This window comes from Rhincodon typus, chromosome 4 (genome assembly GCF_021869965.1).
Source record: "Rhincodon typus isolate 14 chromosome 4, sRhiTyp1.1, whole genome shotgun sequence".
Classification (NCBI taxonomy): Eukaryota; Metazoa; Chordata; class Chondrichthyes; order Orectolobiformes; family Rhincodontidae; genus Rhincodon; species Rhincodon typus.
The window spans coordinates 104,446,775-104,469,212 of record NC_063335.1 but is presented as its reverse complement, the minus strand read 5'-3'; the positions used below and the strand labels follow the sequence as shown (position 1 = coordinate 104,469,212).

Sequence of the window (22,438 nt, the reverse complement as noted above, 5' to 3'; positions counted from 1 at the left end):
TTGCTTTGTCTCTTCAACACTGCTCAAGTTTGCAGATCTTGAGTTTTCGGTGAACCATTGTTACTCCAAGTTCCTTTTTAAGGTTGAGAGGGAGATTTCCAAGATGGTGCATTCCAGTTCTAGCTTACAGATCCATTTATCCTGTTATTTGCCTTAGATGCCTCAGAGCATTTGTTGATGAAAGTCTGTTTATATTTTCCTGACTTTGCTCACTGTTTTTCCAAGTTGAATACTCCATAGACAACATTTTATCGCAAACTGTAACTTGCAGGAAGGTGCAAACCAATTTGGAGATACAGGTCTGAGTTTCAGTCACATTTTAGAACAATTCTAATTTTGGATCAGATTGATTCTTGTTTACTAATCATTTCATGAGCTCGCCTCAACTTAGTCAAGTAATTACAATAGCTATTTGAGGTAAGCAATTGACCTTTTTAAAACTAATCTTGGTCCATGAAAGTCTGAAGTATTTAAGTCAAATGATTTAAGTTGAAAATTGATAGTGCAATTTAACTATGATCATAACAATTTTTAAGATTGGTTTTGTTATTGCAAATTCTAGGTTTTGGAGACGTATATATTCCATTCTTTCCTTAAAGCTCGTTTGAGTGGAAAAATGGATGCTTTCAGCTACATGGAACTCAGCAGTTGCTCCGAAAATGACAGGTAAAACTGAAGGATTGTGTTTTAGAAATCACAGTTCTTCAAAAAAGCATGAAGACTGTTGCAGTTCATTTATGTAAATCCAAAACCAACTGTTTAAGTGAAAATAATTGATTTAGTGCTATTTGAAGTAAAACATGGAATTCTTGCGCAGAGAAACCTGAATAGGATTTCGATGGAAACTGCTATTACTACTGGTTTTGCAAGTTCTTGCCAGATAGCAGATAGGTTTTTCATCTGGGAGTGAGTTATGTTGTTGATCTCTACTGTCTGGTTGGTGATGGTATGAATTTTGTGCAAAGATTTTAGTTTTGTGTCCGAAGTAAATTGAATGGGAGCTTAATGGTGATAGAATGGAATAGGCTTCACCACTTAAATCCTGAGAGCTGATACTTGCTGTGAAGTTTATTTCAGAGTATTTGTGATTCAATGAAGTTTTGTTTTGTAGTTTTTCCATGGTTCTAAATTAAGAGTTAGGAGTTGAATATCACATTTAAAGACACGTTACTTCCTGTTTATTTTAGGTGCCAGTGTTGTACTGGGGCAGACAAAGTCAGAAGCCACATGACACCAGGTTAAAGTTCAACAGGTTTATTTGAAATCACACAAGCTTTCGGAGCGCAGCCCCATCATCAGGACTATAACCTGGTGTTATGTGACTTCTGACTTTGGAACTTGTCCAGATCACCATTGGTGAGAATTTAGCATTGCAATGATTGTGGTTGTAAAATAATTTCTTATCCTCTGACATGGTGCACCTCTACAACATGCTGGGTTTCTATTATGACAGTTTAATGGTTTGGCATTTAAAATTGATTGTGCCAATTTGCAATTAATATATTCAGATGTTAGAGTATAGGGTTATGAGTAATAAATTCTACTTTTTGAGTGAGCTGCATAGATGATTTATACTTGCAGTATTAAGAAACTAAATTTTACATGGGAATGGATCATGGCAAAAATCTTTAGATTTCTCTCTGCTGCCTTGTCACTCTTTTCACTTCTGTTAGCAGAATGGAGCTTGGATCTAGTTTTCTCGATTTAATTCAAATCAGGCACAAAAACAGAAATTGCTGGAAAAATCTCAATGGGTCTATCAACATCTCTGGTGAGAAAGCAGAGTTAATGTTACAGGTCCAGTGACCCTTTTTCAGATAATTGAGCCCCATTATTCAAGTTAACAAGTTATCACAAATGTATAGCTACCCAATTTTTTAGGACAAAAGAGATTCAGTCTTAATCATTAACAAGGAAATGACTATTTATTGTAAACAAAATTAGTCTAGAATAAATGAAAAACAAATTACTAATCTCCTATGATGTGTCTTGTGTCTTGTGTTTATCTCTGTTTATGTGGCATCTCTTTAAAACCCCAACATATACATTACTTCACAGAGGATTTGCTAACCAACAGAAAGCAGAGAGTTGGGATAAATAAGTCTTTTTCTGGTTGGCAGGATGTAATTAGTGGGATATTGCAGGGCTTAGTACTTGGGGCCCCAAATATTTGCAATCCATATTGACTTGGATGCGAGATAGAAAATACTATAGCCAAATTTGCAGCTAACACTGAAATAAGTGGGAAAGTAAGTTGCAATGAAGAAATAAGAAATTTACAAATGGGCCAAAATTTGGCAGATGGAGTTCAACATGGATAGCTAAGAGATTATTCATTTCTGGTCAGAGAAATAGAAAAGTAGCTTATTATCTAAATGGAGAAAAAAAACTTCTAAGTGCTTTGGTGCAGAGGGATTTGGACATCCTCATGCATAAATCACAAAGCCAGTGTACAGGTACAGCAGGTAATAAAGAAGGCAAGTAGAATTTTGACATTTGTTGCAAAAGGAATAGAGTATAAAGTAGGAAGGTGTTGCTGCAACTGTATAAGGTGTTAATGAAACTGCACCTGGAGTATTGCATACAATTTTGGTTCCCTTATTTGAGGAGGTATGTCGTTACATTGGAGGCAGCCCATAAGAGATTCACTAGATTGAATCCACAAGTGAGGAGTTTATCTTTATGAAAACAATTGAACAGTTTAGACCTATACTCATTAGAGTTTGGAAGGATGAGAGAAGACCTAATTGAGGTATAAAAGATTCTAAATGGGATTGACAAAGTAGATGTAGAAAGGAGGTTTCCTTACTTGGGGCAATCTAGAATGAAAGGTTATAGTTTTAGGATAAGGGTAGCAGACTTAAAATAGAGATGAGTAGAAATTATTTCTCTGAAAGGGTCATGAATCTGTAGAACTCACTGCCAAAGAGTGCAGTAGATGCTGGGACATTGAGTAAATTTAAGGAGATAGACATTTTTAGTTAGAAATGGTTTGAAGGGTTATGGAGATTGCAGAAAAATGGAGTTGAGATCAACCAAGATCATTTTAAATGGGAGAGGATGCTCAGGGCTGAATTGGCAATAAAAATAAATTCTGTTAATCAAAATCTAGACTGCAAAGGTTGGATGAGTTGTTTCAGTCCCTTAAATTCTTGGTAATGATGATATGATATTGTCTGCTGAGTGATGGTTGATCTTTAGTTCAATAGCCAGTGTGTAGACCTTTTGTTCTATGTGAATTCTTTCATTTCAGCGTCTTCAGGTTTTGTTTTATTTTTGCTCAAAGAGAAGGGTGAGAGTTGTTTCATTTTTGCTTCTGGATGTCTCCAAAAGCACCACACTCATAGCCCTGTAAAAACAAGCTGCAGATAGCTCAAAACCAAGCTGCGGTGAGGCAGTTTTTCCTTAACTGAAAAACTTCTGGTGGCACTCTTTTATAAAGTATCCACCTCATTTCTTCAAAAATTAAGAGTCTTGTGAAATTCAGATATATGCCACACAATCCTATTTGACCTGGATGCTGCACAAAATCTCCTTGGTAGCTTTTAGTTACATGGCAGTGTCCAACTTTTTCTTTTCCAGTTTATAGTCGAAAGGGAAAAATCTGTGGACCCTTACAAAGGCACAGCATATTATGTACCACAAGACAGACCAAGATTCAAGAAAAGATTCTAATTTTTGTTTGCTGTTCCATTTTCTAAATTAATTGCATCAAGATTTTTTTATTCACTCGTGGGACGTGGTGTCATTGGCTGGCCAGTATTTATCGCCTGTCCCTAGTTGCCCTTGAGAAGGTGGTGATGAGCTGCTTTCTTGAACCACTGCAGTTCACATGCTGTGTATTGATTCACAATGCCCTTAGGGAGGGAATTCCAGGATGTTGGCCCAGCAAAAACTGAAGGAAGGGTGATATATTTCCAAGCCGAGTTGCTTGGAGGGGTACATGCAGATGGTGGTGTTCCCAAGTTGCCCTTATCTTTCTAGATGTTACATGTTTGGAAAGTGCTATCTAAGGATCTTTGATGAATTTCTGCATCGCATCTAGTAGATAGTAGACATTGCTGCTACTGAATGTAGTGGTGGGGGGAGTGGATGCTTGTGGTTGTGGTGCCAGTCAAGTGGGCTGCTTTGTCTAGGATGCTGTCAAGCTTCTTGAGTGTTATTGGAGCTGCACCCATTCATGCAAGTGGGGTGCATTCCATAACACTCCTGACTTCTGACTTGTAAATGATGGACAGGCTTTCAGGAGTCAGGAGGGGAATTACTCGCTGCAGAATTCCTTACCTTTGACCTGCTTTTGTAGCTGCTGTTTATGTGGCAAATCCAGTTGAATTTCTGGTCAATGGTAATCTGCAGAACATTGATAGTGAGGAATTCAGTAGTGATAATACCATTGAACGTTAAGGGGCAGTGGTTAGATTGTCTCTTTGTGGAAATGGTAATTGATTGGGATTTATGTGTTGTGAATATTACTTGTCACTTGTCTGCCCAAACCTGGATGTTGTCCAGATCTTGTTACATGTGAACATGGGCTGCCTCAGTATCTGAGGAGATGTAAATGATGTTGAGCATTGTGCAATCATTGGTGAACATCCCTACTTCTGGCCTTAAGATGGAGGGAAGGTCGCCAGTCCAAGTATTTTAAGTGGTAGATAAAAGATGTGTATTTACTTTTGGTACAATTTAAAAATTACTTTTTGGGTTTTATCAGTAATCTGTTTGATGTATTACCATGTCATGTATGCTGATTCCTTACAATGGATTTGCCTTCAGGCGAATGATAACTTATTTGATTTTTATTTTTTTTTACTAACATGCTGACTTGTAAGTATCCTATTATAATCAGGTGATTAACATTATTCTAGGGTAAAGATGCTAGATAGTCCACGGAGGCCCACAATGGAAGAAATGGCTATGAAGAGGGAGCGTAATTCGGACTTCTTGATGATTAAACGACTTGCTGCCAGCATGCCAAATCTACCAGTGGATACCTTGTATGATTTTTCGGTTGTCCATCTGTCTTTAGGGAAGAACAAGCATGAAAATGGTAGTAAAATTTATTGCCAAACATTCATTTAAAAATGATATGGGTTTTCCAAAGTTTACCTGCATAAACACACTTTTTTCCCTTTATACTTCATCTTTTATGTTCCTATAATAATTGAATTCTAATGGCTTTTACAGTTAGTTTTGGTAGTCTATTTGAAACTGCTGCAAATAAAAAAAGTAATGGTTTGGAAAGGCAAATCAGGGCAGGATTTTTCCACTTAATGGTAAGGTCCTGGAGAGTATTGCTGAACAAAAAGGCCTTGGAGGGCAGGTTTATAGTTTCTTGAAAGTGGAGTCGCAGGTAGACAGGATAGTGATAGTATAGTGTGGACTTGATGAGCCGAATGGCCTACTTCCACATTGTAGGGATTCTGTGATTCTATTCTATGAAGAAGGCGCTTGGTATCCTTGCCTTTGTTGGTCGGTACATTGAGTATAAGAGTTGGGACGTCATGTTGTGGCTGTACAGAACATTGGTTAGGCCGCTTTTGGACTACTGCGTTCAATTCTGATCTTCCTGTTATACAAAGGATATTGTGAAACTTAAGTAGCTTCAGAAAAGATTTAAAAGGATGCTGCCAGGGTTGGAGGGTTTGAGCTATAGGGAGAGATGAATGCTAGGGCTATTTTCCCTGGAGCATTGGAGGCTGAAGGGTGACCTTATAGAGGTTTATAAAATCATGAGGGGCGTGGATAGGGTGAATAGCCAAGGTCTTTTCCCCAGGGCAAGGGAGTCCAAAACTAGAGAGTGTACGTTTAAAGTGAGAGGGGAAAGATTTAAAGGTGACCTAAGGGGCAACTTTTTCTATGCAGAGGGTGGTACGTGTATGGAATGAGCTATCAGAGGAAGTGGTGAAGGCTGGTACAATTGCAGCATTTCAAAGGCATCTGAATGGGTATATGAATAGGAAGGGTTTAGAAGGATATGGGCCAAATACGGGCAAACAAGACTAGATTAATTTAGGATATCTGATTGGCATGGACGAGTTGGACCGAAGGGTCTGTTTCCATGCTGCACAGCTTTATGACTGCATGACTCTATAACCACCCAAAGATTTAACTTAAGAGGGAGAAATATGATTCAAATTACTTATACATCATTTGAAAGGTTATCTTTTTAATTGAATTTTTTTCATACTGACAGAATTACAGTTTTTTCACATCGTGACTAGGTTAAAAGTTCTTTAATAGGTTATGGGGAAGAGATAATGATGTCTACCTCACAGGTAAAAGTCTCCAGTTTAAAACTTTTTGGAAACATTGTCATGTACCATCCATGAAGCATGACTATGAAATTGCATTATTTCTGTTTGTTTATAAATATTGGAGGGTGTTATAGTACATTGTTAGTCTCCCTACCTCTGGGCCAGAAAGTTCAAGCCCCATTTTAATATGTTTTGGCCGAGGAGATATGTCATAACACATTCTCATAAATTGATTACAAAAAATCTCCCTGGATTAGGATGATTTTTCTTTTAACAATATATTCATTCTCCCATATTAGATATAATTTGTTACAGTTTTGTTATGTGAATATAAATCAGTGAAATTCAATGTTTTTCATTCATTTTATGGTTATTGAGATTAGAAATATTAATGATGCATAAGGACAGAAAATGCTGGTTGATATTTGAAGAGAGAAACAAATGATCTTTTCAGGTCAGTGCCCTTTTCATCGGAAGGAATTCAGATACCTAGGGATCACACTTTCCAATTTTCTCTGCAAACTGGCAAATAGAGAAATAATTTTCCTCTATTGTGCAAAATATTCCTCAGTCCCAACTTTTCATATGTCCCCTTCTGCATCAATATAGTATTTTTCTGTTTTCCCCACTGTTCATTCGTGGGCTTCCTGAGTGATTATGATGCTTAATGCTTACTTAGGGCAGTGGTATGTAGACAAGTTGTTTGAAAGCTAAATAAAAACAAAAGTGCTAAAGAAACTCAACAGGTTTGATATGGGCCTACCTATACCTATCTTTATGTGGGATACTCCTTGTTCCACTCCTACTCAGAGCCCCTCCAACACATCTTTCTTTGGTACATTGATGATGTCATCAATGCTGTTGCCTTCTCTCATTGGGAATTGGAAAAATTCTTCAGTTTTGCTTCCAGTCCTTCTCTCTCATTCATCTGTTTTTGTTTTGACTTTACCCTTACCTGGCTTGACTTTACTGTTTCCATTGCTGGAGATAGGCTGTCCACTAATATCTGTTATAAACCCCGGTTTCCCAAAGTGATCTTGACTATACTTGCTTATATTCTGCTTCCTGTAAGGACTCCATTCTGTTATGTCAGTTTCTCTGTTTCCGTTGCATCTGTTCTAATGATATCCTTTCTGTAGGGTGCCTCCAAAATGTCCATTCTTTTCCCTGAACTGAAGATTAAATCTCCACCGTGGTTGATGGGACTCTCAGTCATGTTAGATTTACTTCCTGCGCTTAAGGCTTTCACCTCCTGCCTCCCAGAACAATGAAAGGGTACCCCTGATCCTCATTTTCTATTGATCAGCCTCCAGTTTCAAAGGATCATTTTCTACTTTTCCGTTGCCTCCAGCAGGATGCAGTTGCCAAATATATCTTCCCCTCCCTCGCCAGCATCCTGCAGGGACTGTTCCTTTAGTGATACCCTGGTCCACTCTTGCGTCACTCTTAACACTTCTTCACTGTGATCATAGCACCTGCTAGTGTAATTGCAAAATCTGTAACATTTTTCCTTTTGTCACCTCCCTCCTCAATGTACAACACTCAAAATACACCTTTATAGTTGAAGCAGTGGTTTACTGGTACTTCATTCAAACTGTACTCGCTCCTCACAATGCTCACCACACTGGCGAGACCAAAAGCAGACTGGATGGCTGTTTTACAAACCACCCTGTCTTTAAAAATAATGCGATCTTCCAGTTGCTTGCCACTTCAATACCTCATCGTGCTGTCACGCTAACAGTTCTGTCATAGGCTATCTGCTGTACTCCAACAAAGTTCAATGCAAGCTTGTGGAAAATTTGGTGCTCTTTCTCTAAGGCAATTTGAAGTCTTTAGATCTCGACATTGAGTTCAATAACTTCAGAGCATGAACACTGTCCTCCATTTGGTTACACTGCTGCAGTGACTCATTTACATTGGTACTGTACTTGTGGTTCCACTGTACTTTGTCATTTGAAGCTTAAGTAAGATTTCCACAAGGTCCTTCACCAACTTCTACAGGTGCACCATTGAAAGCATACTGTCTGGGTGCATAACGGCCTGGTATGGCAACTGCGCTGCCCAAGACCCTCAGAAACTACAGAAGGTTGTGTGCACAGCTCAGACCATCACAGAAGCCAACCTTCAGTCTGTGGACTCTATTTATCTGGCTCGCTGCTATGGAAAGATAGCCAACATCATCAAAGACCCATTGCATTGGCCTAGTGGTATTATCACTAGACTGTTAACCCAGAGACCTAGGTAATGTTCCGGGGGCATAGGTTCGACTCCTGCCACGGCAGATGGTGGAATTTGAATTCAATAAATATCTGGAATTAAGCGTCTAATGATGACCATGAATCCATTGCCGATTGTCAGGAAAAACCCATCTGGTTCACTAATGTCCTTTAGGGTAGGAAACTGCCATCCTTATCTGGTTTGGCCTACATGTGACTCCAGACCCAGAGCAATGTTGTTGACTCATAACTACCCTGTGGCAATTAGGGATGGGGAATAAATGCTGGCCTAGCCAGCGACACCCTCATCCCGTGAATGAATAAAGAAGAAAAAAGCACCCTGTAGAATAACACAAATTATTCCGGATTTGATTCAGGAAGAAGTTACTAGAGCATTTATATGTCTTACCATTGTATTCCTTGCATATAAGGTTAAATTAAGACAATGGAGGGTCTCTCTCATTTGTAAGAGATCTTTGCAACTCCTGGATTGAATGCAAATAGGTATCTTGGTTAAACATCTTGTGGCCAGCACAGGAGTGGAGAGCTGGGAAAGACTCAAAGGTTATCTTTTCTTTGCAATTTTAACCTTAACCACTCTGCATGAAACTGAAGGGCTGAGATTAATGTCTTTTTTTAAACATCTGATTTCACATTTTAATCTCATTTTTGATTTCTCTCTCTTATCCTTTCTCCTTTGGTGTTTCTATATGTCTCCCTTTGTTTAATGCATGTAAAAATAACTATTTTCCTCTTTGGGAAGGACTGTAAATTGCAACCCTGGTAATGACCTCCCACAGCCTCTTCCGTCAGGCAGAAGATACAGAAGCCTGAACACAGGCACAAGCAGGATCAGGAACAGTTTCTTTCTGACTGTTATCAGACTGTTGAATGGACTCTATCCTCAAATAATGTAACCTGCAATGTAACCTGTATGCCTTTAAATCTTTTTGGTCTGTACATCCTTTGCTGCAGTGATCTTCCTGTACTGTTCGTAAACAAAGCTTTTCACTGTATTTTGGTACACATGACAATAAATCAATCCAATCCAATTTGATTTTAAAAAGCCAGCTGCTGGGGGAGACTAGTTGTCAACTATCCTTGCTGGAAACTATGATATTGTATTGCAAAATGCTATTACTGTATGTTGAAACGTATGCAGCATATCTGCAAAAGTTGAATTGTCTTATAAGGCTGCTGCATTTAAGATACATGTAGTCTCAAGTTATAGCTTAATGAAATGAAACAATTTTCTCAGATTGGAGTACCTCTCAATTAAGTAGCCCTCCTTTCAACGATTTTGAGAATGTAAGTAATTAGTGGATACATTGCAAAAGTAAATACATTGAGATGAGAAATACTGAATAGACATCATGTTGAATGATTTATAGTCAATGTACAATGTATTTCTTTCAGCTTTAAAAAGGAGCATGAAATCAGTAAGAAGATTCAAGCTGCCAGAGTTTAGTAGCCCTGTTATGTATTCTAATGTGATTGACTGGTATATAGATTTTGCCAACTTGCTGAGCAGAGCCATAAATTCCACAGGAACGGAAAACTCAAGCCTCCTGGCAAGATATTACTATCTCCGTGGGTTGGCTTATTTGATGCAGGAAAAGTTTCAAGAGGCACTTTCAGATTTTCAGAGCCTTTATAAGACTGATCGTGATATCTTTCCCAAAGAACTTGTAAAGAAAGTGATCGGTGCAATGCCTCCAGATCAATGCAAACATGCAAGCCGAAAGCCAGAACTAAAGCGACTTATTAGCATAATGTTAGAGAAAGAAGGAGATGCGACTACATCTGATGAACATGTGAAAACTTTTCAGCTCCCTAAAACCCACATGCATCAAGAGGATTTTATGAAACGGATCCAGGAATCTGGAATTGTGAAGGATGTTGACACCATTCTTCGGTTGTTTGATGCCTTAACGATTGGTGAGTGATGCATTTTACATAAATGTGTCTCTTGTCCACATTTTCTCATGATTTAAAAAAAAAGTGAACTGAAGTTCCCCTTTTTTTGGGTACCCCAATGCAAATTAATTCTGTATTATTTGGCAGTTAAAATATGTTTGATTTCAAGTAGGATCCCTGATTCAATTAATCAATAATTCAACAGATAAGATCAAGAAATTTTTGTAATGGGTATGGCCATTGAGTAAAATAACATTTTTAGCACTTTGTATTCCATCATGAAATTTGGCAACCTATCTGGATCATCCAATTATGAATCTATATTTGTTTCACCTTGATAAGATTTTGGAGTAATTTTTATGATGTTATTTCCATGAATTTAAACAAAATTCACAAGGGATTAACTTGTAGAATAACACACATTATTCTGGATGTGATTCAGGAAGAAGTTACTAGAACATTTATGTGTCTTACAATTGTATTCCTTGCATATAAATTCGGATTAAGATAATGGAGGGTCTCTCTCATTTGTAAGAGATCTTTGCAACTCCTGGATTGAATGCAAATAGGTGTCTTGGTTAAACATCTTATGGCCAGCACAGGAGTGGAGAGCTGGGAAAGGCTCAAAGGTTATCTTTTCTTTGCAATTTTAACCTTAACCACTCTGCATGAAACTGAAGGGCTGAGATTAATGTCTTTTTTCAAACACCTGATTTCACATTTTAATCTCATTTTTGATTTCTCTCTCTTATCCTTTCTCCTTTGGTGTTTCTATATGTCTCCCTTTGTTTAATGCATGTAAAAATAACTATTTTCCTCTTTGGGAAGGACTGTAAATTGCAAAAATTTATATTGTATCTGGGTTGCTATGAGGGAGATCTTGGTTTTGATGAACCTGTTGGTCGTATGGTTACACATTTAAAACACAGTTTAACATTAATTGAAGTTTTAACAGTGCTTTTGTCAAATGTGAAATGATGCTTTAGAAGTGTTATGGGTAAAATTTTAAGTAAGAATCTGAACGTACGTCTTAGATTTTGCGTGTTTGATGTGGTTTTTAACAAATTGGAATTTTAACACTTTAAATGGGCTGGATTTTCATAGTCACAGTGACTTATTGAAGGTGTGAAGATGGCTAGGACTTGAATCTGTAGCCTCCAGTACTCACCAATGCAGAGTGTGGGCTAGACTCCTGACCTGGCAGGTTCCGTTGTAGGCATAGCTGTATCCTAGTCCTTGGCAACTTTCATGGAGTTGGGCCAACATGTAAATATTTTGTGATTCACGACACCCCTGAGTTGTCGTGAACCATTTTCTGGGTGAGAGAACCTTTTGAAAAGTACATTCAGAAGATCTTACAAATGACACACGTGCCAAACTATGCCCCTAACATTCCCCACCCCATGGACCCTTGTACCCTTCAGGCCAAGCAATGGCCCATTCACTGTAAAACACTATATGACTGATGAATCCTATAATAACAATATAACCGTGTATATTGAAAACCTTAAGAAAATATTCTTTATCCTTAACTTGAGACATTAAACAAACTGTTTTTGCTGTATCTCCATAAAAATATAAGTCATCCAGACTCTGTAAAGTATGAATAACATAAACTGCAAGTACTTGAAATTTCTATCTTCTGTAAATGAATATTGTCAGAAGAGATCACGGAGCAAGAGCTGTTGATAAAGCAATGTTTTCCCTGATGCACAGCTGATTTTACAAACTTTACCTCATTGGCATTCTTCAGATCCAGAGATCTGTTCCTGTGTTCAAACAGCTACATCTCCATATTGCTTGATTCCCAGCACTTCCTCTAGGTTAGGTTCTGTCAATTAAACAGTGTGTGTTTGGACTCGCACAGTGCCGAAACAGGTTGTTCAGCCCAACTCATCCATTCAGACCAGGTTTCCTAAAACAAACTAGTCTCATTTGCCTGAATTTGGCAAATATCCATCTAAACCTTTCCCTTCCGTGCAACTGTCCAGATGTCTTTTAGATGTGGTGGTGTACTCAACTCTATCACTTCCTCTTCCAGCTCATTCCACACATGCACCACCCTCTGTGTGCAAACATTGCCTCTAAGGTCCCATTTAAATCTTTCTCCTTTCACTTTTTAAACCTATGCCCTCTAGTTTTGGACTCCCTTACATTGGGGAAAAGACCTTAGTTATTCACCTTTATTTATGGCCCTCATGATTTCATAAAACTCTGTAAGGCCAGCTCTCAGCCTCCTACACTTCAACGAACAAAGTCCCAGCCTACCTAGCCTCTCCTTATAACTCAAACCCCCTAGTTTCAGTAAGATCCTTATGAATCTTTTTTGTACTCTTTCCAGTTTAATAGTGACCTTCCTATAGCAAAGTGATCAGAATTGGGGCGGCATGGTGGCTCAGTAGTTAGCACTGCTGCCTAACAGCGCCAGGAACCCGGGTTTGATTCGACACTCAGGCGACTGTCTGTGTGGAGTTTGCACATTTTCCCCATGTCTGTGTGGGTTTCCTCCGGGTGCTCCAGTTTCTTCCCACAGTCCAAAGGTTAGGTGGTTTGGCCATGCTAAATTGCCCGTAGTGCCCAGTGGTGTGTAAATTAGGTAAATTACACATGGGAAATCCAGGGTTGCAAGGATAGGGTAGGGGAATGGGTCTGGGTGGGATGCTCTTCGGAGGGGCGTTCTGGACTTGTTGGGCTGAATGGCCTGTTTCCACACTGTAGGGTTTCTATGATTCTATGAGATCTCCAAAAGTGACCTTACCAATGTCTTGTACAGCCATAACATGACATCCCAACTCCTGTACTCAGTGCTCTGACCTATGAAGTCAACTGTGCCAAATGCCTTCTTCACTACCCTATCTACCTGAAAAATCATTATATGATTAGGTAGAGTCAGCAAAGTTTTATGAAAGTGAAATTGTGTTGACGACTGATTTTAGAAGATTCAGTTATCATGATACAAGAACAGAAGTTGCTGGAAAAGCTCAGCAGGCCTGGCAGCATCTGTGAAAAGAAAATCAGAGTTAACGTTTCGGGTCCGGTGACCCTTCCTCAGAACACTGTCATGATAGATGAGTGAGTTCAGAGCTATCACTCTGTTTCAGAGAACAGTGTCACTCCCCCTCACTATACTTCCGTATACTGTTTCTACCTTTAGAGAACAAGACTAGAGGAGAAATAGTGGTGAACTAGGAGCTGGCAGAGGAGTTGAATACAAATTTACAGCAGTTTTCACAGGAGAAGACATGAATAGAATTCCAAAATTACTACATAATCAAGGGGCAAATGGAGGAGGGGAAATAAATGCAATAACTATCACTGCAGAAAATATGCTAGGGAACTTAATGGAGCTATAGACTGAAGTCCCCTGGACCTGATGGGATAAATTCTAGGATGCTAAAAGAAGTAACAATAGAGATAGTGGATACAATGTAGTAATCTTTCAAGAATGCTTAGATTCTGGAAAAGACCTAGAGGGTTGGAAAACTGCAAATGCACATCTCTATTCACAAAGGGAAGGAGACAAAATTAAAAGGATAAATATAGGCCAGTTAGCATTTAGAAATACATAATAAGATCAAACAGAATCAGCATAGCTTCATGAAGTGGAAATCATGTTTTACAAATTTATTAGAATCCTTTTGATGAGGTAGCAAACAGGATAGATTAAGGGGAACCAGTGAATGTAATATATTTTCAGAAGGTCTTTTATAAGCTACCACATTAGGCTGCTTAATAAGTTAAGATCCCTTGGTGTTGGAGGTAATATATTAGCATGTCTAGAAGATTGGCTAACAAATAGAAGACAGAATTGCAATAAAGGGGTCATTTTCAAGATGGCAACCTGCAACTGTTGGAATGCTGCAGGGACCAGTGCTGGGGCCATGATTATTTATTAATGGATATAGATTACTTGAATGAGGAAAGTGAATGTATTATACCCAACTTTTCGGATGACGCAATAATAGGTGGAAAAATAAGTGTTGAGGATAATACAGATTTTGCAGAGGGATATAGATGGGTTAAGTGAGATGGCAAAAAATTTGGCAGATGGAATATAATTTGATAAAACGTGAGATTTTGCATTTTGGCTGGAAGAATAGAGGACCTGAATATTATTTAAGTGGAAAAAGACTGCAGAAAGCTACACAACAGTGAAATTTTGGGGTTCTCATGCATAAATCGCAAAAAGCTAGCATATATGTTTGGCAGGTAATAGGGAAGGCAAATGGAATGTTAGCCTTTATTTCAATAAGAATGGAGTATAAAACTATACGAGGCACTAGTCAGACCACAACTGAAATTCTGTGAACAGTTTTGGGCCCTTTTTTAAGGGAAGATTTACTGCATTAGTGGCAGTCCTGAGAAAGTTCACTAGACTGATTCTGGGTTTGGAGACACTGTGTCTTAAGAGGAGAGATTTTGTAGATTGGACCTGTGCTGCGTGAAGTTTATAAGACTGAGAGGTGACTTTATTGAACCAGATAAGATTCTTAAAGGATTTGATGTGGTGGATGAGGTTGATTTCCCCCTGTGGAAGAGTCTAGGACCAGAAGTTGTAATCTCAATAAATAGTCACCATTTAAGATAGAGATGAGGAGAAATTTCTACTGTCAAAGGGTGGTGAATCTGAAATTCTGTGATTGTTGAGTCTGGGTTTTTAAGTAAATTCAAGGCTGAAGTGGATGGATTTTCAATGAGTAATGGAATCAAGGGTAATGGAGAAAAGGCAGGAGGTGGAATTGAGGATTATCAGATCGGTCATAATCTCATTGAATGGTGGAGCAGACTTGATGGGCAGAATGGCTTATTTCTGCTCCTGCATCTTATGGTCTTATTATGGCCTCTTGAATGGTTCACAGGTTGCTTGCGGGATAAATGTTAGCCTGGACACAGGGATAACTCAGAACAGGTCCCCAGCCAAAATTAGAATCAATGGTAGATTTGTCTGGAGCTTTGTAGGTGCATATCTGGTTTCCTCTGCATTTGTGTGAGGGCAGTTTTGTGATAAACTAGCTAGAGTAATATGGGGATGGTAAATGATGCACCAGTGCATTGAGACAGCTAACTTAATAGGTCTGATGGTGTTTTCATGTGTGTTTGTAGATGAACCAAGTCAACAGGTAGTTTTTCCACTGTGAAAGTTGTGGGTATCAAGTCTGGAAGGTTTTTAAACTGACCATTTCATGCCTTTGGTTTTCCAACACTGTGATAATAATCTGCTGTCATTCTAGTGGATATCTTGGCAGGAACAATTTATGTAACAGAAATGTAGAGACACGTTATTTTATTATACTCAAAAGTTTTACATGCCTAAACGGTTCCTTTAAAAATCGCATATTCCTAGCAGTGTGAAAATGTTATATTTTATTATTATTAATAATAATAATATCATCTATGCCTTGATAATTAAGGTTTCAGACCCAGCATTTCAAATAAAGCTTTCTTTTTATGTAAGCTCAGGGCAGGCAAGAATCCACATTTTAGTCAGGCTAACTTTATTGGCATGGGAAGAATGACAGTTAAAGCTGGTATTGCATAAAAGTATAGGCAAACAGTGGAGCTGTACATAAAAAAAAGTTTTTTGTTTAACATAGTATACTATCGGTAAGGGTATAAAGCTCTAATTATCAAAGAAAGCAGCAACAGTAACAAAATGAGAGATATAAAATTGAAGGAAAGAACAATAAAAGTGCAAGGAATAGTGTAAATTCAGGGGCTTGTGGACAGATCACTTCATGGGTATAAATGCTGACATCCTTGGTGAGGTGCTGCTGTAGCAAAGAGGAGGGCAAAATGAAGAGCATCTTCCATGTGACAGAAGCCAGAAATTGTCTGATTTATTCCATAATCAAGGCAACGGTTAATGGTTTCCCTTCACTCTAAACTGCAAACTTTGGGCTAATAATGATAAGTTTACTTGTCTTTCATTTCTGGGGAAATTTCTTCTCCCATTCCAGTCATGCTTCACTAATGTCAGTTCCTAACTCATTTAAGTTGCTTAAATAAGTGCTGATTTGGAAATGTTGGCATCAATATATTATAAGAGTTGAATCCAGAACAGCTTCTGTTTGCATTCGCTAATCAACAGCTACGTTGAGGGTAACCCTTCATCCACTTCTAGAAATGTGCTGTTCTCCGAGTTTCACCTCTGTTGTTTTCCCTCAGTCAGTTCTGAAAAGAACAGCTTTAATTATCGTGATATGACTTCGGGGCCATGGCCAACACCAAAAGCGGTTTCAAGATCAGTATTTTATTTATCGGCTGAGACTGGTAAGCAGAATGTAATGCTGGGCCATCTCCAAACACTAACAACTTTAACATCCATTTTGATGCCTTTTTACTTTATAACAAACATTATCATGCATAGACTGTAATATCTTCACAATGCATTCTTTCATTTTCTTATCAGCATTGCTTGCAAAGCATGTATCTGTTGCTTATTCTTGGTGGCCCTTAAGGTAGTGGTGAGATGCAGTCTTAAACTGCGGCAGCCCTTTTGGTGAAATGAAACTTGTAATGCTATTAGCGAATTTGAGAAATTTGCCCAAGTGACTATGAAGGAGAGTGATAATATTCATTGTGAGATGTTGTTCCCATGCATTTACCGCCCTTAACCTTCTAGTTAGTTCAGGTTGTGCAATCAAAGGGTGCTGCTGAAAAGAGTTGACACGTTTATGCTGTGCATGCACGTAATGCACTGATATTGAAAGAATGGATCTTAAATGATGAATGTTGTCCTGATCAAACAGATGATATCAAACTACTTAAAATGTGGTGAAAAGGCTTTGGGAATCAAGAATTGAACTACTGGAACAGAATTTGCAGCCTCGTTGCAGTGTTAATTTTGAACACTTTTTCCACCCTGATTTTAATTTCACCACCTTTGGTAGCTGTGCTTTCTGTGGCCCGGGCCCCAAACTCCGGAATTCCTTCCCCCAAATATCTCTGCCTTGGTCTTCTTTTAGAATGCTTTTTAAAAAGCAATCTGTTTGACCAACTTTTGCCCACTTGTCCTTTGGTGCCTTGGTGACAAATTTTGTTTAAAATGCTCCTGTGAAGTGCCTTGGAAAGTTTTACTGTGCTACAAATCGCTTTATAAATGCGAGCTGTTGTTAAAATGTTCAAGTTTTGCACAATATCAATAACTCATAGTTTATTTGTGTGAAGAAAAGAATTTTTAAAATCCAAGTGGTAACTTGACCATTAACTTGAACCGAGTTGATTCCAATTTTGTTGGTTTGGCCTTTATTCCTTTATAAAATAGCACTTTTCATAAAGACCATTTTTTTTCTGGTCTGAAAATGGTATTATTAAGTTGCAGTCCTCACTGTGAGGACAAAAATAAGAGAAATAATCGTTTTATGAAAGGGTGATGGGATACTTTATAGTAACTTGTAGGGCAAGTTAAATAAATGTATGAAGCAAGGAAGATATGCAATGGCGAGTATACAATGCAATGGATATTTCTATTGGTTCTGCACGGGAAACAAAAGACCTAGACCAGGAATAGACAATCTTACAACTTAAAGCCTGATTTGCAATTTGATAAGGTCATGACTGACTAGTTGTGGTCTAAACTCCCACTTTCCAGTCTGCCCTATAACCCTTGACTATTTAAAAAAAAAGGTTAAAGCAGCCTTGAATAAATTGGATAATACACTCTTTTCTCCAAAGAGAACCCTTCATGCTATCTACCTCTGGGCGAAAACATTTCTGCAAGGCTCCATTTTAAAATGGATATCTCTTATTCTTGAACTGTGACTCCTCATTCTGATCTTCCCATGAGAAGAAATAGCTTTCTAGGATTTACCCTGCCATGTACTTTCAAGATCTTTTATTAGACAACGAGCATACAAATGCTATAGCCTTCATGATTTTATGGTTCTAAATGTCTACAGATCTGTTTATTGAAATTTGTTGCATAACACATGATTGCTTACTTCTGATGGTAAGTGATCTCAATTATAAGGACTGGCTTAAAAAAAACTAGAGTAATTATTGTGCAAGGAGATAGGATCAATTAATGATCTCACAGTTAATGCACTGCTAGGTAACAGCAATCGTATGATTGCATTTTACGTTCAGATTGAGGGAGAGAAGAAAGGATCCAAAATTATTTTTTTTAGACTTTAATTCTAATTATGACGACATGAAAGCAGAGCTTGTTAAAATGAACTGGCAAATTTGGTTAGAAATAATACAGTTGCAGTGGCAATCATTTAAAGTTTATTATTTCCAAATACATGGAGTAGATATATTCCAACAAGAGAGAAAAGTTCCAAAAGGAGGACCTAGCATTTGGGATTAACTAAAAAAAAATTAATGTTAGTTGCACACATAAAGAAAAATCACATAATTGTGCAAAGATGGATGGCAGTTTAGAAGATTGAACAGAATATCAAAATCAAAAGAGTGACCAAACAATTAATAATAAGGAAAACAATTAGATTACAAGAGAAAATGAGCTAGAAACATAAAACTACTGGGCTGCTGAGTTCAGTATTGGTCTCCTTATTTAAGGATGAATGTAAATGAATTGGAAGCAGACTGATGCCTGGGTACAGACTGGGCTTGCATGTGCTGGAATTTAGAGTAAGAGGTGACTTAGTTGAAACATATAGCATCCTGAGGGGTATTGATAAGTTGCATGTGCAAAGGATGTTTCCTCTTGTGACTGAATCCAGAACTCGGGATCACTCTGTAAAAAATCAGGGACCATCTATTTAAGACAAAGTTGAGAAGAACTTTTTATCTCTCAAAGGCTTAAGTATTTGGAACTCTGTTTTTCAAAGACTATTGAAGTAGAGTCTTTAAATATTTTTAAAGCAGAGGTAGGTAGATTCTTGATAAACAAGGCGGTGAAAATTTATCAAGGATAGGCAGAAATGTAGAATAATAAAATCAACCATGATTGTATTGAATGGCTGAGCATGCTCAAGGGGCAGAGTGGCATGTTTGTCAGTGTAAAAGCAGGTTAAGAGCCAAATCTAGTTTGCAACATATATTGAGGGGAATTTAAGACTCTTAGATGAGAAACAAGGAGTGAAGGTTAATTCCCTCCTGTATGGTGAGTTTTTAGTGGTGGAGGATAGTTAATCAGGTGGGAGGGTGGCTGATGGGTCCACATTGTTTTCCCTCCTCTAACTGATTTAATCTGCAGTTGGAAAGCCGGTGGACCAACCTCCCTGCCTTACTGTCATCTAAGGTCCTTTTGGACAATGAATAACAATTTAAGAAATTCAGTAGTAAATTTAGGAATTGCATTTTGATAGTAACACCAGTAAACGCATGTGTTGCCTGTGGCTTCCTGGAGGTGGGGTGAGGTGTTCCTTGTTTAAAGGCTCTTGGTACCTGACATTCCATCCCTGATGCTGACTTTCCCTCTACTCTTCCTACCCTCCCCTTGCCTCACATGGATGGCTGTTTGAAGTATCAGGCACAAGACTAATGTTCTCCTGCTACATTGTATAATATAGTTGGTGATTTATGTTGCTAGATTATAAATAATGCTTGCAGCTTCAACTGTTTCTTGGCTTTACCTAATATTTGCTCCTTGCCAATGGGGTGGACCCTGCATGAGCTTTGCATGATGCAGCAAATTTCATGATTCAGCAAGATAGTTTACTCAAAACTACATCAGTTCATGAATTCTTTTGTCAATTTTATGGATTTCATTATTCCCCTCTAGTAGCTCATGCTAAGAAATCGTAGCACTGCTTCCCACAATTCTATATCCATTAATGCTGGTGAAACTACTGAGGTGAATGTCTTCATTTTCCAAACATGAGGCTTTCTACTGGATGCATACCTTAGATAAAGCTGACGTTATGTTTTCTTTCCAAATTTCCTAATAATTCATATGCAGAATAAGATTGTTTTCATAGTTGTTTTGGTGTTATTAGAGAGAAACAAATGTTGACTTGTTAGTATTTTGCACATTTTATTTTCTGCTTTAAAAGATCACCATTGCCATTAAGATTTCTTTTAATTTCCATTTAGAAGCAAATTCTGATCTTTGAAAAGGGTATATGTTTTTAATGCAAGTTGTGCAGTAAAGTTTCATTTTGTTTCAATTGCAGGGCATTTGAAACAGATCGATCCTGAGACATTTAAAGATTTTTACAACTTCTGGAAGGAATCTGAGACTGAGGCACAAGAAGTTAACCTTCCTCTGGAAGTGATAGAGCACCTGGACAAAAATGAAAGTGTCTATAAATTATCATCATCTGTGAAAACCAATTATGGTGTGGGCAAAATTGCACTGACACAGAAGCGACTGTTTCTTCTTTCAGAGGGTAGACCTGGCTATGTTGAGATTGCCAAATTTAGAGAGATACTGGTAATACTTTAGAAGAGTGCATGCAATTTATACTTTCTTGAATGATTGTAATTATTTTATCTCCTTAAAACGGTATAGATGATCCTTTGTTCTATGCAAGTAGCCTGAAGTGGGCAACCAAAGCAGGATTGCTGCCCAATTATACAAGTCCATGTTTTTCCTCATATCACCGTTAACCAGTTATTAATAGCTTTGTTCTAGAAAGATAATTAGTGGTTGCTGAAAGAATGGTGTATATTTTAGCTGTATGATCTGGTTAAACCTTTTTAAATTAAAAGCATTGGTCTATTGTTGGAAAACACCAGATGTGCAGTAAAAATGCTTAATATTTAGTTGATCTTCAAGCCTTTGATCTTCATTAGGCAAAACATAACTGAGCTGGAAAGTTTAGATATAGAAAATAGGAGCAGAATAGGCCATGCAGCACTTCAAGCCTACTTCTCATTCAATATGACCATGACCAATCATTCAACTCAACACCCTGTTCTTGCTTTCTCCCCATACCCATTGATCCCTTTATCCTTAAGAACTATATATCTAACTTCTCCTTGAAATCATTCAATGTTTTGGCCTCAATCGCTTTGAGTGGCAGAGAATTCCACAAGTTCACTACTCTCTGGGTGAAGGAACTTCTCCTCATCTCAGTCCTAAATAGCGTACCTCATATTCTTAGACTGTGACTGTTCTCCCCAGACACCAGGAACATCCTTCATTTTCACTATCTAGGATTTTATAGGTTTCTATGAGATCCTGTCTCATTCTTCTAAACTCCAGTGCCTATAGCCCTAATTGATCCAGTCTCTGTCCATGTCAGTCCTGCTATCCCAGGAATTGATCTGGTAAACATTTGCACTTCTTTCAACGCTAGAACACCTTTCCTCAGATAAGGAGGACCACACAGTACATCGTATGGTCTCACTAAGACCCTGTAAAATTGCAGCACTGTACCCAAGTTCTCTTGCTTTGAAGACCAACACAACATTTGCCTTCTTCATTGCCTGCTGCGCTTACTTTCAGAAACTGATGTAGAAGGACACCCAAATCTCTTTCCCAATCTATTGACTTTCAGATCATCTGTTTTATTATTTTTGCTACCAAAGTGGGTAACCTCACATCTCTATCCACATTATACTTAACCTGTAGTGCATTTGCCTCTTCACTTAGCTTTCCAGATCACACTGAAACATCTGTGTATCCTCACAGTTCATTCTTCTACTCAGCTTTATGTCATGTGAAAACTTGAAGATATTATGTATGGTTGTCATCTAAATCATCAGTATATATTGTGAACAGCTGAAGTCCAAGGACTGCTCCCTGCAGAACCCCACTTGTCACTACCTACCATTTTAGAAAATGAACATTTTATTTCTAATCTTCGTTTCCTGTCTGCCAACTTTTTTTTAATCAATGTCAGTACACTACCCCCATGCACTTTAATTTTACATGCTAATACCTTGTGTCGAACTTTGTTGAAAGCCTCTGAAAGTCCATAAACCACATCCACTGGCCCCCTCCCGTTAACTCTACTAGTTACATCCTCAAAGTTCCAGTATATTTGCCAAGTGTGAGTTCCCTTTTATATGTCCATGCCAACTCTACAATTTTGCCACTGTTTGCCAGGTGTTCTGCTATTAAATCTTTTATAATGGACTCTAGCAGTTTCCTGTTACCAACGTCAGGTTGACTTGTCTATAAATATTTCTGGTTTTCTC

The 22,438-nt window shown here is 38.1% G+C and overlaps 1 protein-coding gene across 3 annotated transcripts in view; it reads left to right on the top strand.

Annotated features, from left to right (window-relative positions):
• The window catches only part of dennd3a (DENN/MADD domain containing 3a), an 85,379-nt gene that overhangs the window by 41,454 nt on the left and 21,487 nt on the right, over positions 1 to 22,438 (top strand). For 2 of the 3 annotated variants that reach the window (XM_048595968.1, XM_020512990.2), the window contains 5 exons: positions 563 to 666; positions 4,866 to 5,047; positions 9,887 to 10,408; positions 16,553 to 16,657; positions 20,467 to 20,726. In XM_048595968.1, coding sequence (XP_048451925.1) covers positions 563 to 666; positions 4,866 to 5,047; positions 9,887 to 10,408; positions 16,553 to 16,657; positions 20,467 to 20,726 — 1,173 coding nt within the window. The remainder of the gene's footprint in view (positions 1 to 562; positions 667 to 4,865; positions 5,048 to 9,886; positions 10,409 to 16,552; positions 16,658 to 20,466; positions 20,727 to 22,438) is intronic. The other variant, XM_048595967.1, reaches the window with a different exon arrangement.